Genomic DNA, 16838 nt, shown 5'->3' on the forward strand with positions numbered 1-16838 from the left:
AAGAGTTAGGAAGTGCAAGAATTGCATTCCTGAGCCAAATGGACAGATTGAGACAGAGGAAAACAAATTGGGAAGGGAAATGGCTGCCTATTGCCCAGATTTTTCAGGCGCTGGGAGGAGGTGGAGGTTGGGTTCAGGCTCTGTTTCGGGGCCTGGGAGCAGTGTGTCCATTTGAGCAGCTGTGTTAGTGCTCAGCCTGGGGTGAGGGTGGGTTTTTGGGGTGTGTTTCCACCCTGAGCAGGGCTGGGCATCGCAGGTTTGGGGAGCAGCATCCTACAGAAGCACGAGCCCCACCACCGCGATGACCATGAGGAGCCCGGCCAGGATGCAGATGCTGATGAAGACGATGTCGCTGGTGTCCTGGCTCTTGATTTCGTGGGCATCCATTGCTTCCCTGTCCCGCTGTTGGGCATCTACCAGGTTTTCTGCCTGGCTGAGCCTGGACGGGTCAGGGCCGGCGATGAGGGTCACCGAGGCTTCCTTCCTCTTTGGCTCACACTGCACCTCGTACTGGTGGATGTCCTCCTGGTTGCCCACCGAAAAATCGATGTAGAGGGTGCTGACAATGACGGATGTGTTGTTGCGTTTCTGCAAGACAAGGGTCGTGGCTCATCGGGGATTTGTGGAGCTCATTTTCACAGGGGTTTGGAGGGCAGTTGGCCATGAATCAGACCAGCATCTACTGAGAAGATGGGAGAGGGACTGGGAACTCCTCTCTGCAGCCGGTACGACCGGCACGGGGCTAACCATCTACTCAGCTTGCTTTAAACGCAGGTTTGCCGACTGCTTACCTGGGATTCGGTGCTGCAGGTGTCGAACCTGGTGTGTATTTTAAAGTTCCCACCAACCACCTGGGCTGCACAGGAGGGGGTCCCCAAATAAATCCTATTCCTCTCCAGCTGGGCCAGGGACTGCACGGGGATCCGGATGTGGAATTCTGTCCGGGTGCAGCTGACGTTCATGGGCACAACTGTTGGGACAGAAAACAAGGTACATGTGAAGGTTCGTCGGGAGGGGATTTCCTCAGGCTGCAGTGACTGCAGTAGCTCAGTGCAGAGCCACAGCCATTTTCAAAGCTTGCTGTCCTCATCACACATGAAGCAGGCGACTGACAGCAGCAGGAGTAGCAGGGACATTGGCCTCGTGAGTTTGCCATGCATCTCGCAGTACCTGGCGTTGCTGCCACAGGACTCACGTGATGAGATGAGTTTTCTGGTGAAAAGAAGCTACACACGAAATGCAGAAAGCATTATTTTATATATCAATATTTTAGCCCTCCCCCATGTTGAGGTCAGATGTGGTTGGCTCCCAGGCACTGTCCTGCTTTCTGCCCTGGGGAGAGACACAACCACCAACCCTCTCAAACCCCGTCCTCCTTCCCAGCTCTCCGAGTGACAACCGAGTGCCACTGCGGGCAACACCATCATGCTGTCACTGCCATTAGCAAGGAAGGATTTACCCTGTGAGAGCAGCCGCTCTCCATCATTGCAAAGCCAAAAAAACATTTGAGTTGCTGCCCAGGATTAGACCATGAGAGCTTTGCTGATGGCTTGCCATAGGCACAGAGCTCCCCTACACACTACAACACCCCTGCGAGAGAGATTCTTACAGTGATGAAAGGGAGGAGATGCATCTTGGGGGGGATCCCGTGCCTGCCTGCCCTGGAGTGATGCAGCTGCGCAGCTGCTACCTGGTCCCTGGGGAAGGGTGAGCCAGCTGCCCGGCCCCGGGGCATCCTCCTGGGGATGGCCCAGCCCAGGACCTGTCCCAAGATCATCAGCCCTCCACCACCCCCAGAATGTTATTTTTGATGGGCAGCTGCTGAACAGTGCATGGAGGGAGCTGCTGTTGAGCTGCCCGTGATGCCAAGAAGAGGAGTGGAGCAATGGGGAACCCAGCCCCTCTCCGTCACTCTCTCTCTGGCACTGTATTTGGCCCCTCTGGATCCAGAAAGCATCCATGCAGGGAAAGGAGCAGGGAGAAAAATGCCCCCCTCTTTAAAGTTAATCCTCGCTCAGCTTGAACCAACCACTTGGGCAGTATGAATTATTGAATTATTCCAGCTCTCTCTGAATCTTGGCCTTATGAAACTGGTAAGACGCAATAAAATCAATACGAAAAAATAGTGTCACTTTGCTTCACTTAGTGCATTATAAAACCATTAGAAGATTTACCAAATAACTAAAGTGCATTAGATCAAGAGGAGGAGGAGGAGAAAATGGATCCTTTCTCCTGGCGTGAAGGCTTTCTTTCAAATGGCCATAAATCACACACACCCAGCCCAAGTCACATCCTTTCGTGGGCTCGAAAGGAAAACATCTGCATGGCTGAAGAGCTGTGGGTGTGGAGGCTGAGGTGCCCCTTTGCCACCGAGGGCTCCCGAGGAAGCCGGCGGCAGGGAGAGGCTGGTGCCTCCTGGTGAGGGCAGCCACTCTCCTGGCAGAGCGCTGGCGGTTGGATGTGCCACGCAGGCTGCTGACTGCAAGCAGATGCCCAAATCATCGGGCGAACATAGCAGGCAGCCTTAGCTTTACGGAGGGAGGCTCGGTTTCACGTCCAAGCTTTTGTTCTCCCCCAACATGCACCCGGCAGCATGTACTGGGGGATGCAGGAGCCTCGGGCAGCTGGGAGAAGTCACATCCCTCTCCGTGACAGGGCTTCCCCCGGCTCTTTAGCTAGCATCCCATCTATCTGTCTGCAAGCTGCTCCATTGGGAATGGGGTTTCTCCATGACCAGACATAGTGAGGCCAAGATTTCTCTCCCTGCACACTGCTGTTAAAGACTAAGAAATAAGCAGGACAAGGACCGGGACAGACCTGCTGTGCACACTAAAGCCCTACTGGATGTCCAGTACAACCTCTCTCCCTCCAGAGGCTGCAGAGGCTCAGGACAAAACTCCATCCCATCTCTTACTCCTAGAGCCACATACCCCCAGATCCCTTCTGCTACACTGGAAATGAAGAACGATTTTGCTGCTGAGGGATAAAAGCTCATAAACCCAGGGCCAGCCACCCCCAGCTCCTGTGCCGCTGGTCCAGCAGCCCTGCTCCATCTCCAGCCTGCCGGCGAGGCTGCCCCTGTCTGAATCATCCCTGACACACAGGTCAGCTCAGATGCAATTATCTTGAAATACAACGAACGCCATAAATTTGCTAGCTTTTGAGGTGCAAGGTTGGCAAATACATCAGGAAGGTTACACGCCGCTCCTCCCACCAGCTGCGGATGCACTGGCTGGGACACAGGGCATGCCAGCGGCGGGGAGGTGCCGGACAGGGCTGGCTGGGCAGATTTGGGAGCACCGTGCCCCGGGGGTCCTGCCCCTCCGGTGCTGCTGCCAGTGGAGGAGAGGACGTGGTTTATGTCTGCCTGCTCAGCTGTGTGCCGGCAGGGCCAGAGCATTCTGGGGAGCAGGGAACAGGGTTGTGATGCTTGAGCTGGTCACCTCCCTTGGGGCTTTGGTCCCCTAAACCCCCCCTGGATTTTCTTTCCTTCATGCCCTGAGAGAGGAGCAGGAGCATGGCAGCGGCAGCGACGTGGGGAGGAGAAGCTGGACAGCATCTCCTGAATACTAAACACCTAAACACCACATGGAGCATGTGCGTCGCACTCTGCAAGAGCTGGAGCTCACCCGCCACCTCTTCTCCACCCCATCCCTAAAAAGCCACGTGCTCTGCTCCTGCAGACAGGTATCTTCACCGCACAGTCCTTCCAGAAATTACCTGGTCTCGGGCATGTCCTGACGGAAATAAAGCATTGAGGAGCACCCGAGTGAGACCTTACCTCCCACGTAGGCGATGGAGAAGCCCCTCTTGGCCGTGTTGCGGTCGGTGTGGAGGACCAGCAGCAGCTGGTTGCTGCGGGAGGGGATGGGCGCCAGGCTCTCCCGCCCGCACCACCGCCCCAGCAGGGACCCGTTCTCAGCGCCACCATCGAAGGCGGCCAGGTGGTCATAGTCACAGCTGCCTGTCAGGCTGCTCCGGCCCTCCAGCTCCATGTCCAAGAAGAAGACCTTGACCCGGTAGCGCAGGGGCAGCCGGATGCTCCACTGGCACTTGAGGTTGTTGGGGTAGAAGTTGGGGTACCGAGGGCTGGAGAGATTCCCTTTGATGGTGGTGAACACCTCCTGGCACTCGCCTGCTCGGGGAACGAAGGGAAAGGAAAAAATTAAAGCAAACCTGAAGCCCCCTGGGCGTGGATGAGCTGGCAGATGAGCGATCACTTGTTTTATTGCTAAAGCATGCTCTGCCCTGCACCTCACTGCTCCCAGCCTTGCGTTTGGCGGATGGACATCCATCAGTTTTGGGGGATGGCAATGCCCAAGGTGGCCAAAGCCCTACAAGGGCAGACGGGGAAAACCCATATCCACAGGGAATGGCATGAGCAAGGGAGAAGGGCGGCTCATGCTCAAGAGGAAGACAACCCGGGGCCTGGGAGAGCCACAATGATGCCATTTTCATTGTGTGGTGGTTTACACTTCACATGATCATCTCATGAGCTCTCCCCAAAGGGTTCCCCTCCACTATCTTCTCCTCTTGCTGCTGCAGGAGGGACAGCATCACCACCACCACCTTGGGGACCCATCCCCACATCCTTCCCACCACCCCACCACTCTGACAACGGTGCGAGGTGGGCGGGCGCTGCCGCAGTAGCGTCCCAGGCGGGGGGCAGCAGTGGTGGGGCCATCGAAAAGGGCCACGTAGTCGAAGGTGCAGCCCTGGCCCCCCTCCACCTGGAAGTCGGTGAACACCAGTGTGAGGGGGCCGCCAGCCCCCCCGATGCTCCAGCGGCACTCGGCTTCGTTGGGGTAGCTCTCGGGGTAGCGGGGGCTGGTGATCTCCCCGGACAGTCCTGTCAGCTGCCCACCACAGGCATCTGTGGGAAGGCACAGATGATGAGGATGGTGGGGGAGGACAGATGGATGGATGCTCCATCACTGCCATCCCTCCCCACTACCTTTCTGGTAGGCAGCGGCAAAGCCGCGCTTGGCCACATGCCGGTCGGAGCGGAAGACGATGGCCATGACGTGCCAGGCGGAGGAGAAGGGTGGCGGGGGGCTGTGGCCGCAGAAGGTGCCCAGGAGGTTGCCCTGATCCCGGGCAGCCCCGTTGTAGACCTGGAGGTAGTCGTAGGCACAGGCGGCGTGGTACTCCAACTCGAAGTGGCTGAAGGAGAGCAGGACGGAGGAGCCCTCGGCCACCACGATCAGCCACGTGCACTCTGTCTCGTAGGGGTACAGCCCCGGGAAGTTGGGGCTGGAGAAATTGCCAGAGGGTGCTGAAAGCACCCCCCCGCATTTGATGCCTGGGGGACACAGAGGTGGATGTGATGTCCCCTTTCCAGGGGAAGCCTCAAAGGATGGAGACAGCGTGCACAGCACCAGCTCCATCCCACCACTGGCACTACTGAAACACCAGTGCCCTGCAGACCCCCATTGGGCTTGGCCACCCCTTCTCCCTGGAGGACACATGTCACCCCATCACCTGTCATCCCTCCACGTAACCCCCTTCTCCCCCCGCTGCCCCCGTGCTGTCCCATGGCGTGGCTGCAGCAGGGCTCGGCCGTGTCTGTGAGTTTGTCCTGCCAGTGACGGCACGGTGTCCCCATCCATTTCTTGCTGGGAAAAAGAAAGTAGGGACTGAGTTTTAATTGTTCAGTGGTTCCAGCCTCGCCGGTGCCCCGGCTGCCCAGCCCTTCAGCTTTGTGCCTCCTGCTGATGACGCTCCCTCTATACAATGGTCGTATCGGTGAATTCAAGCTGGAAGAAATAGGGTTGAAGGGCTCGATGCACTTAACAATGAGTTATGCATGTAGGGATCGATTTTCTAATGAAATCTTTATACTGAGACATGGTTATTATAAAATAAGGCGGAGAGGGGGGGCGGCTGCCACCTGCCCCTGGGTCTGATTAGGGTTGGGGTGAAAAGGCTGATACAGCGGGCACATACATCATGTCTGGGAGGGACGCAGACCCTGTGTACCCCCCGGGAGACATATGTGGGTTCCCAAGCAAGGCTGGGCGCTCGCTGCCATCAATCTGGGCCAAGCATATTGCAAATCAATAGTCAGCCAGCGCGCATTGCTTTTCATCACGCTCACTGGTGCAGTGACCCCCTGGCGAGGGGGGGCGTTCCTGCGGATGTGTGCGATGCAGCACCACGGCAAATGGGTAAGGGGGGGGCTGTATGTGTGTGTGTGTGTTGGCACAAGCAGCAAAGCTGGCCAGATCTAAAATCGCCTTGCTAATTACTGGGGATAGGCAATAAAGTAATATGGGGCTGGTACTAAAGGAATAATGTTATTGAAATAAATATCCAAGAGGGGAGCCTGCAGGAGGGGCGAGAAGCCACGGGGCAGGCAGATTGATGGATTAAGGGCTGGGTGCCTCGGGGTGCTCCGGGAAGGCCAGGTGGGTGCAGGCAGGGGGGTGAGCAGGCAGCACCAGGCAGCGGGGTGGCCGCTTGCCCCTCAGGAGCACCAGCACCGAGGCTGGGATGAATTTTGATTTCTGACGCAGCCCTTTTGTGAGAAAGGCCCTGCTGTTTTCGGGGAGAGGTATTGCTCGTTAGCCGAGTTACTGGGCTGACCTGGCCCACCCTGCCCCCCAAATTACTGTGTTGTCTGCTAACCCTGCCCTACGTCCTGGGGAGCATCTTATCCAGGTAAGGTGAGGGGTTTATTACATGCACAGAAATATACACATGCATACATACATTGACATATATATGTATATGTGTGTGCATATATATATTTATATAGGCATGTGTGACTCCAGAAGTTAACAAAGGCTTCAGCAAAGCACCTGGACACCACAACAGGACAACCCCTACCTGCAATCTTCAGTAAAATAAGCATGAAGTGGAAACTCAAGCGTGTGGTGGTGTCCCGCCCTTGCTGCCATGCACGGCAACTGCAGATCCCAGCTTCTTTCCCCAGACCAAGCTGGGGGACCCCTGGCCTGAGCAAGCCGCTCTCCTTGCGCGGGCTGAGAGCTGGGACCCACTCGCACCCCAGAGCCACTGCAGCACCCACAAACAGCCCCCTCCTCCTCAGGGACCATGGATGTCCATCGGCCCCGGGGTCGCCACTGGGAGCTGGGACTGGGCTCTTACCTCTGCTGGGAGCATCCCCGAAAGCCCCACACAGCACAGCCAGCGCTGCCAGGCAGCCCGCCCCCATGCACCCCATCCTCCGGCAGGCAAATCTCCCCTCACTGGCATCCAAGCATCTTTTTGAAGCTGTCTATCTGGTAGGAAAAAAAACAAATAAAGAGAGAAATAAATAAAAAGTGGGAGGACTGTAGAATTAATAGCAGAATGAATAATTCATTGCTTGTTTGAATTAAGAGCGGCAAGGTAACTTGATCTATTCCTCCCTTCCTTCACTCAGTTTTAATGATCTGGATCAAATGTCCCAAGGATTTACACTATACCAGATACTTTGTCAATACACTATATTTAGAAGAGATATTAATGTTTCAGATATGGTGTATAATGGCAGTAAGTCTGGGATGACAATATGCCCTTAAGGGTCTATGAAAATAATTTAGTTTGCCAGGCAAGCCAGTGAACCAAAATGGGAATTTCAGACTTACCGCGGAAAAGCACCTCAGGAATTAACGTGATTTATACTGCGGCACCCACTGCACAAAGCCAACCCGTGGTAAAGGCTAGAGAAACAAGGAACGGGATTTAAACACAGCTGCGTCTCCACGTCGGCTGCCAGGTCAGCATCCCTGCAGCGAGTGCCCAGGCTCAGCGGGATGCTCAGCCCGGGAAAGTGGCAGTCGCAAGCACTAAAGATAGCAAATCCCACCTCCCCCGAGGAAGATTAGAGATGAATTGTGACTCACGGGCAAAAAACATCGATTATTATAGAACCTGCTAAGGCCTTGGAGAATTACCATGTTCTTCCACGCCGGCTCACGCTCCTTCTCGCCCAGGCTCTTGGATGCACTTAGCTGAAGGTAATCAAGCCTTTGCGTTCGGTGGGAAAGGTGTGCTCCTCATGCTGTGCCACATTAGCTGGAGAAACCCCAAACCCAGCAGCGTTTCAGTTCTTTCCCTCCTGCCCAGAAGAGAAAAGACTTTCCTGCTGCCATAACCCACACCCAGATGAATGCCAGGAAAGAAAAACCCATGAGGGCCTCCCGGCATGAGGGACCTGTGCTAAAAAAGTCACCTTCAAAGCAGTGGGGAAAGAAGCAGCGTGTATCTGTAAATTTCAGGCGGGGATACAAGTTGTATTTATTAATTAAGCAATGAGGATCGATGCCTGAGACATTTCCTGTGGATTAATGATGGGCTGGGAGGAGCTGATGGCCCGAGGTGCGGCTAAGGACCATTAACACCAACTGGTCATTAATCCCCAGGAAATGCACCATGCCAAGGTTGTTAAGTGCCTGCATATATTTATGGGTAATAATAATAACAATAATATTTGTACAGGCTCTCTCCCCACTGCCGGGCCTCGCTGGAGCCATGCCGAGGGCCGGTGGGAGCTTTGGGGCATCCTAGCCAGGAGCCCTCCGTCCCGAGCCCAGCTGAGGTGGGGGACATCGGGGTGTCTGTCCCGGGGCATTGGGCACCACGTCACCCCACGAGCACCAGGAGTAAGTGCATGTTCGAACGAGGAGATGCAAGGCAGCCCTCCCTGTCCCAGGGTGCAGCGCAAAGCTCCCGCTCTGGTGCAGGCTCTGGGAGATGGCTCTGACGCTGGCACATCTCCTAGTGACATCTCAGGGACACTGCAGAGCTTAATTAGCTGCTTTGTTAACGGGCTTGGAGAGGAGGTCTGTCCCTGAGCCTCGTACAACACATGCGGGGCCAGCACCCACAGCAAAGAGGCAGGAGAGGTCTGGCACCACAGCCTGTGGTGCAGGGGCCTCTCCTGGGTATTTCCACACCACAGCCCCAGCTCAGCCAGGAGTGCTCAGCCCTCCCTGCCATGATCCCCCGGTCTCAGGGACAATGTGCTCCCCGACTTCTCCATCGCTGCACAACAGAGCAACACGTTCATCCTTGCCGGACCTGTCTCCGGCAATACCCACCATCCACCAGCCCTTCCACTGCCAGCCTCAGCGCTGAGGCACCTCCCAGCACGGAGCCAGTCTCCAGGACACCGGTACCTACGCGGCCACTCTTCTCCATCCCTCCAGCTGCGCTCTGCGGTCCCGCTTCATGCCGTGCATCAGTGATACCCCCAGGAGAGGGGGGGGTGAGGGCTGTGCAGCACAGCAGCTGTGCTCCCCTCCCAGGAGACGGCATCCATCAACCGTCAGCACATTCACCCTCTCCTGACCTGAGGATGGCCATTCCCCGGCTGGGCCCAAGCCCAGGCAATGCCGCTTGTCAGCTGGCAGAGCGGGGCGGGAGGGCGGAGGGAGGTAGGGGAAGGATGAGATGCGGCAGAGGAGTCAGGCAGGTCCTTCCACCCGGAGGTCTGGCCGGAGGTGCTCTGGATCAGCCCAGGGTGCTCTGGCTCTGGCCAGAGGCATGGTGGGTGATTTCGATGCGTGCCGTATCGGGGCTGCTTCTATTCCTCTGTGGGCAAATTTATAAATCATGAGTCAAAAAGGCATTTGATTAATTTCAATAGAAAGGATGCGATCAGGACTGTGAGACTTCAGAGAAGATCAAAGGTTTAAATACGGTCCCCAGGAGAAACGGGAATTATTTAGGCAGGAAAAAATGAGATGAAATTAAGAAGGTATTTAGGCTGCACACGAGGAAGAAGAAAGGAAGAGAAGCGAAGCCCCTCTCCCTGGCACAGCGCTGCATGGGCGGCAGGGGCTTCCTGGGGGGCACCCAGAGCACCGGAGCGTCCTGCCAGCACCCTCCTTGCCCTGGCCACTCACCACCGCAGGGAGCTCACGCACCTCCAGCTCCACAGATCCCCCCTCTCTGATAATTGACAGCATCAACACCATTTCCCTGTAAAACTGCCACCACGGGGTAGCTCCCAGGCATCCAAAGGGAAGGAAACCTCTCGTCCTCCCTTGGTAGGGAAAATCCTGCCCGAGAGCCTTTCCATCCCACATCCCTGCCTTCGCAGGAGCACCATGCAAGCCCTGAAAGGGGCTGTCCCCATGGGGGTCGGGCTGAGAAGAGGGGACTGGTGTGAGAGCCAGCCTGAGAAATGACAAAAGGCGGGAGGGGGAAGGGAGAGAAGGGCAGAAAATAGAGAACAAAGTGCCCACGGGCGGTTTAAAGGCCCCTTCGAGTTCATACTTCCAAGGACACTGTCTCCCCCGCGGAGACTGTCTTGCAAAGACCCCCCGTCCCCTTTGGCGCGGCAAGCCGGGCTGCCGGCTCCGCATGCATCACCTCCTCCCGCTCTGCCTGCAGGATTGCAACCCGCAGCATTCACAGCTTGCTCCGTCTCTCACCACCCTCCCTTTTAGCCACGAACAAAGGCAGGAGGCTTCGCAGCAGAATGGCCCGACCAGCTGGGTAGGGTTTAACCATCGTGGCCCATATGTGCTGAAATACCCAGACATATTGGGGTTGTGTTTAAAGGAACAGTCCCAGCTTTCAGGCAGAAAGTCGTCGCTTTTCCGAAGAGAGCGTGAAGTTTTACCTCAGGCCTTTGCAAAAAGGCTGGGTGGATTTTTAGCAAAATCTCAAAAAGGCAGAATATTTAAAGCAAGAGGTATGTAAGTAAGGCTTTCAGAGTATGTAATATTCGAGGAAAATATTTTCTCCATGTTCCTAGCTAAGTCCAAAGTAGGAAGAGTGACCGGAGAAAGCAACTCCTTATTTTATCAGCCCCACGCTGTGCAGAAGCACCTCCACTACGCAGTGGCTTACGGCGGCTGAAGCATGGTTTGGATGGGAGTTGAGAGTTTGCCTTGGACCTACCATGGACAACTTCCCCGGCTCTCTCTGTGTTAAAAGCCAGAACCCTATCTTGGGTTACAAAGACGGCTTTCTTGTCAGCCCTTGCTCCAGTGAAGTTAACATAAAAGCTGCAGCTACACTGGATTAATTCCAGGCATTTGGTAACGGGAGACAAATCTCACTGATGCAAGGGGAACCTATGCTTCCTCCCAACATGTGAATCAGCCATCATTTCAGTGTGTCTGCTTATTTTGAACAACTCTTAAACTACATCTCCTTTGTGTAAGGTGTACCATTTGATACAGGTAAAAAATGAGACAGGAATGATAATGCAACATCATCTGTCACAGCCTGGGAAACCCCAACACAGGACAAACTGGGAATGAATGGAAAACCACAAATGTGTGCAGAATGGCTGTAATTCCAGGTGTAGTTAGCAAACACAGTGGTCTAAGAAGGTAAAAGAGTGGACAGCGGATATCTCAGAGGAAAGGCAGCAGCATCTTGGACTGAAAGAGGAGGAAGGGGCCGGCGCGCCCAGGTTGGGTGCTGTGCCAGGGCAGCCAGGGAGCTGCCATCCCCCGGGGCAGGCCCTTGGCTCTGTCCCCTGCCCCGTGGGGGAGCGACCCAGCAAAGCCCCATGAAGCTTTCACTCCTCAGGTGGTGGTCTTGTATGCTCAGGGTACCCCCTTGGGCACCTGTGAGAGTCCTGTGAAAAAACGAACAGCTGTTTATTTGAAAAGAGGTTCAATTTAATGAACAAGGGCTATTATACAACACTTAGGGGACACGGAAAGCAACCAACCATCCTCCATGACAGATAGCACCTACAACCCCGATGCTTTCTCACACAGTTTTAGGATATGCTCTTTCTCCCCCAGGCAGCATTCAAGGGTTAAGGATCAGGGTGGGCAATGCAGGCTGTGCTAGGGCAGGACAACCTGCCTAAGTCCTCAGTGGGCATCACGTATAATTCCATCCCCATGTATAGCCTTTTCTGTATGTGGCTGGAAAGGCTCTTTTCAGAGATCGGTACCTTCTTCTCTGTATTAGTGTATAATGGGGCAGCTGAGGCCCAGAGAGGATGAAGTGACTTGCCTCACATCACCCAACAAGATAATGACACAACCAAAATAAATGCCATGGACTCCAGAGTGCCAGGCTGGTGCCCTGCTGTTCCCTTGGCTATGCTGTCTTCTCCTCGAGGATTAAATCTCTCCTCTGGACATCTAACAGGGCACAATACCACTGCAGACTAACACGGATTGCAAGGCAAGTCACCAGTCTTCATATTACAGCAGAGCTGTGTACTTGGATGGTTTTTAGTACCCTTAGGAGATCTCCCTCTTAAAATTGCATGTGAAGACTTACCATGCTGTTCCCTGAGGTGTGGGTGATCGTAGCAGCCACTCTGGAGTGGCACCTCATCCTTAAAACACTCTCAAGAGTGAGAATCATACCGGAGACAAATATTTGATCCAAAGGCCTATGAAAGTATATGCACAAGGAACTCAGTCTGTGGAGATGACTGAATTCGAGCAATGTCTGCAGAGAAACAAGGACGTCCAAGGCTCAGCGTAAGATTCCTTAGGTCATGAACATCCTGCTAAAAGACAAAACAGGAATTTTCTTCAATTCCTGCAGCTTTCAAATATCTAGTCATATCTTCATTGAATGCAGAAGAGCCACAGATTAATACAAAAGGCTTTCTTCGACAGGAATTTATTATTGTCTTTATCAAGTCTTCATCGAGACGACCAGTGTACGTGTTTTCCCGATAGCTCCAAGGAAGTTTTTCCAGTGACGTTTCCTGAAAAGACAAAAGGTTTGCAGTGTGCCATGTTAAAAAGGACAATTGATTGCTTAGGGCCGAATCTCCCTCTTCCCCTCAGAGTACTGCACAGGATGTTTGTCACCCTTGTGACTCCATCTGGGTAGAACTGACCCATCCTGAGAGCTACGTTCCTCTTCCAAAGCCCAGATCAAATCTTTCCCTGTCACGAGACCTAGCCACTCACTCAGAGCAGACTGAACAAAACCGGAGTGTGACTATTGCCAAGAAACACTGCAGAACCTTCTCCTTTGAGAATCACTTCTCACCGTGCCTTTTCCATTCTCAAGTCCTAAATCCCAAGTCTATTCCTCTCTATTGCCTCTTCCATTCCCAAGTCTCTTTCAGGCTCATCTCCCTCAAACAAAACTGAAAGAAGCCAGCCCTGCTCCAAACACAGCTCTGATCCCATGAGAAATGTTGGATCCCATGGTGTTAGATCCAGCGGGGACTCCCCTACTGCTGTTAATTAGAAGCAGAAGGTGCTCAAATGTGGTGGTGACAGGCAGCAGAGTGAAACACTGAGACAGACAGATATATAATCCTAAAAGGGAGGATGCAGGAGTCAGTGCTGGACTACAACAAACCTGTTAAGAGAAAAGAAGAAAGGGAGAGACAATTACCGGTTACACTCCTATAAAGTGGCTGAGGGGGGTGCCTAAATCACAAGTACTTTTCTCTATACACAATCTCAACTTGCCGAGGCCGTATGTGGAACATAATGTATGAGGCAGATCCACCATGAGAGACACAAAAAATGATTCATCTGAAAAACTAAAAATGCAATGGGATTCATTCCCTTAGCATAAATAATTCTTTCTATATCCTCCCTGCAATGAATCCTCATTTCTGAGGGAAATAATTTCCAACTACCAAATCTGCATAGAACACAAGCAACTTCGGGACCAAATGGAAATGAAACAGACTGCTCAAGATATAAGACCACTGAGAGGTATGCCCTCATCCCATGGATTTGGCAAAAAAAGTAATTTTACAGAGGGAGAAGCAACTTTAAGAAGTTTAAAAATGGGTCAGCTGGGAAAAATAATTGCTGGGAAGTTGGTGCTAACATACTAGAAGAAGAGAGCTCTAGCCATGAGCAATGAATGGAAGGTAAGGACAGATTAAGGCACTGGTATTAGGAAAGAAGAAATAGTTTATTTGCTGTGAGTCTCCCAGAGTCAAGTTTTCTTTGCACAAACGTTTAGGTGCAACAACTGCCTGAAGTTGGGGGGGAATAATCAACAGTGACTATGAATCAGTGGGTCCATTCCAACAGAACAGCTACCAAGGAGGTAAAGAGGAACAAGCAGTGACGGTTGCTTCCCTGAAATTCTCCAGACTGGTAACAGTGTGAGAATATGTAGCAGATTTAAGAACAGCAGCTACTGGATCACAAAATACCCTCGATGACTGGGAAAGAATTAAGATCACACTGACGGAAAAACAGAGGAGGCAGAGGCTCATTCAGCGCCCAGAACCCTCACACAAACACACTTCATATCCATTTATTTACCTGGCTCAGGACGTAAAATATTCTGATGTTCCAGTATCGAGCCAGATCCTGGAGAAGAGGTTTCAAATAAATTTTGTCAAATGTACGGAAGCAGCCAACAAGAGTTACAAAGGTTTCATCCTCTTCATCATCTGTTATGGACTGGAGGATTGGAAGCATTGGCGCGAGGCCGGTACCAGACGCCAGCATGAGGAGTTCTCCATGCTAACAACAAAACAGAGAATTTTGAATGAGCTGTGGTGACTGGAAATGGATGTGCTCATGGTCAGTTCCTCCTTGCTGCCACACTGGTAAAGGGCTCCTCGAGAGAGAACATATCAGAAGGTCATGAACTGGCAAATTCAAATCTCAGAATGTATTTTTCTGCAAAGGATTACAGATAGCACTTTCAGGGTTTATATATCAAATCTAATAAAACTTTATTTTACCCAAATACAAACGTTTATCCTGACTTTAGCCTTGATTTCAGTTAATTTGTATTTCAGTTTCAATTCTGCAGTACACTCTGCTGACCCACTGTGTGTTGTTTTACCACTGGAAACGATCCCTGTGTTTATCTTGGATGCTGCAAAGTACAATCCTGAATGTTCTCTGGAGGAAATGGTTTCTTCTCCATCCTGATCCACGTATCTTCCTGGTGCATTATCTCACTTTTCCTCAAAGAGCTACCAGCAGGCACATAGTGCTTCCCACCTGCAAGGGGGGACATTCACTCCACTCGCAATAGGGATGTTCAGGCAGTAAGGTGCTGTGTGTAGGAGGACAAAAGGTTCCCAGCACTTTCCCCGGCTGCCAGCCAGTGCACCAATGCCAGAACTGGGACTTAAGCCCCTATTAAGCCCTCAGAGGCTGCTTGTGCTCTGTTTTGACTGGGCAGTTTATTGTGAATGGATCTGATCTGCCTGAATCTGAGTCCTATTCTACTAGCAGCAAATAGAGATAAAAGAAAATTTTACTATGAAACTAATATTCGGGACCTATAATTCCTAAATAATAAACAGTTCTTCTACAGCAAGTTGTTTTAAAGATTGCTCAGGTGCTTTGCAAACTGCATGTACATGGGTCATCCAGACAGGCCCTGAACGCAGCCACTTCTAGGCATGACTGCCATGTTCTGTCCCAAATGATTATCTGGAAGCTTTTAAGAAGAGAAGGGAACAGTAGCCTAAAACAGCAGGGAGAGTATTTCAGGAAGCAGAACACAATTGCTCTGCATGGAGCTCAGCTACTGGGATTTTACAGCCTTATTTTTGTTGGGGGGGTGGGGGTGGGGAGAAGAAATAACAAGGCTTTGGGATCTTAATGACCACTGTTTTAATTTTGCTCCTCATTTGAAAGGTCAGAATTAAGTAACCGAATTGGTATGTGTGAGAAACCTTCCCCTGAAACTGGATCTGCCTTTCTTTGCAGCGAGCCTGGTATCAGCAAGTGGGATCAACGTTTGCAGAGTGGCTGGGTGACGTGACACCTCGCTGGAGCTGCTACAGTTCAGGGGATACCCAAGAGAGAAAAAGATCAACACCTCCCCTTCGCTTGTGCTCAGTCACAAAACAGCAATGCGGTTCAAACAAGGCAAAAACCAATCCGCACTCATTGCTGATGCAAAATAAGTTCCCTTTGTTAAACACATCAGGAACTTCTAATGCAAGTGATGAATAGAGAGCCTTGCTAATATTTTCCAGGCTCCCGTCCACCTCCCTCTCCTCTTCCTTCTTAAATTTTCTGCAGTTCAATAAGGTGTACTTTCTCCAATTGACTGCTAATGCTGTAGCACTGTACAGTAACCCAGGAAGTCCCTAAAATAATCATGAAAACAGTAATCAAATTGATGTCTTCCCTTCAGAGTATTAAACAAAGCTAGCTGCCACAAGCTGAAACATCCTACGTCTCTTAGGGAACTAACCTTATTAGGTTGATATGGGAACCCTCCAAACGGCCCACGCCAAAAGACCACGTCTCCTTTTTTCCATGTTTTTATGTATTGTGACATTAGCCCAGCTTCATAGCACTAATAAAAAACATTGCACAAAAGAAAAGAATAATTATACTCTGTTGGAAAGTTTCCCAGCTTAAAGTCAATTATAAAGTTATCTACATTTAAACAAGAAGGGGGCACAAAACATTTCATGCGTTTAAAAAGAAAGAAAGATCATTCTAGTTGAAAAATAACTCAAAGTTATACCCAAAACAAAGACATTTAAATTAAATCATATTGGATCCATTCCAGCTTGACTATAATGTAAACACAACCCACTCTCATGCAGTCTGAATTTCCAAAACTGGAAAAAGCTTATCAGAGTTCTTGCTTACAAAGCACACAGAAAAGAGTGTCTTGAATGCAAAGCACAGTCCAAGCCTTCAAGTGTTCTCCAAATCTCAGAGTATGGGGTCTGGAAATGCCCTCTGGGTACTGATAGTTATATAAACACTGCATAGCTCTTGCTTTATTTCAGTCTCTCAGATGCTGTGTTGATACAATTAGCGACCCAAAGTCAGGTTTCTCATTTATAAAACTCTTGTTTTCAGAACGGGTCATCTGGATGCTAAGAGATGCCTTCACATCTTCAAAAAAATATATTAATTTGGGCCTCACGGAAGAAAAACATTAGCAAAATCTGCCTTACTTTCTACCAGGCACAAACAATATTATCTAGG

The 16838-nt window shown here is 51.6% G+C and overlaps 2 protein-coding genes across 2 annotated transcripts in view; both read right to left on the reverse strand.

Moving 5' to 3' along the window:
- Positions 1-273: 273 nt before the first annotated feature.
- CDCP2 (CUB domain containing protein 2) lies at positions 274-7186 on the reverse strand. Its single transcript, XM_009319792.1, has 6 exons — positions 7111-7186; positions 4955-5302; positions 4603-4873; positions 3782-4176; positions 792-970; positions 274-588 (listed from the first exon to the last, which is right to left on the reverse strand). The coding sequence occupies exons 1-6, from the start codon at positions 7184-7186 to the stop codon at positions 274-276; spliced, it is 1584 nt and encodes a 527-aa protein (XP_009318067.1).
- Positions 7187-11566: 4380 nt separating this feature from the next.
- The window catches only part of LOC103913311 (NADH-cytochrome b5 reductase-like), a 10384-nt gene continuing 5112 nt past the window's right edge, over positions 11567-16838 (reverse strand). Inside the window, exons 4-6 of the mRNA XM_009319793.1 lie at positions 16087-16191; positions 14184-14387; positions 11567-12646 (exon numbers count right to left, since the gene is read on the reverse strand). Coding sequence (XP_009318068.1) covers positions 12443-12646; positions 14184-14387; positions 16087-16191 — 513 coding nt within the window. The 3' untranslated portion in view covers positions 11567-12442. The remainder of the gene's footprint in view (positions 12647-14183; positions 14388-16086; positions 16192-16838) is intronic.

The sequence above is a fragment of the Pygoscelis adeliae genome, unplaced genomic scaffold (genome assembly GCF_000699105.1).
Source record: "Pygoscelis adeliae isolate BGI_AS28 unplaced genomic scaffold, ASM69910v1 Scaffold181, whole genome shotgun sequence".
In the NCBI taxonomy this organism is placed as follows: domain Eukaryota; kingdom Metazoa; phylum Chordata; class Aves; order Sphenisciformes; family Spheniscidae; genus Pygoscelis; species Pygoscelis adeliae.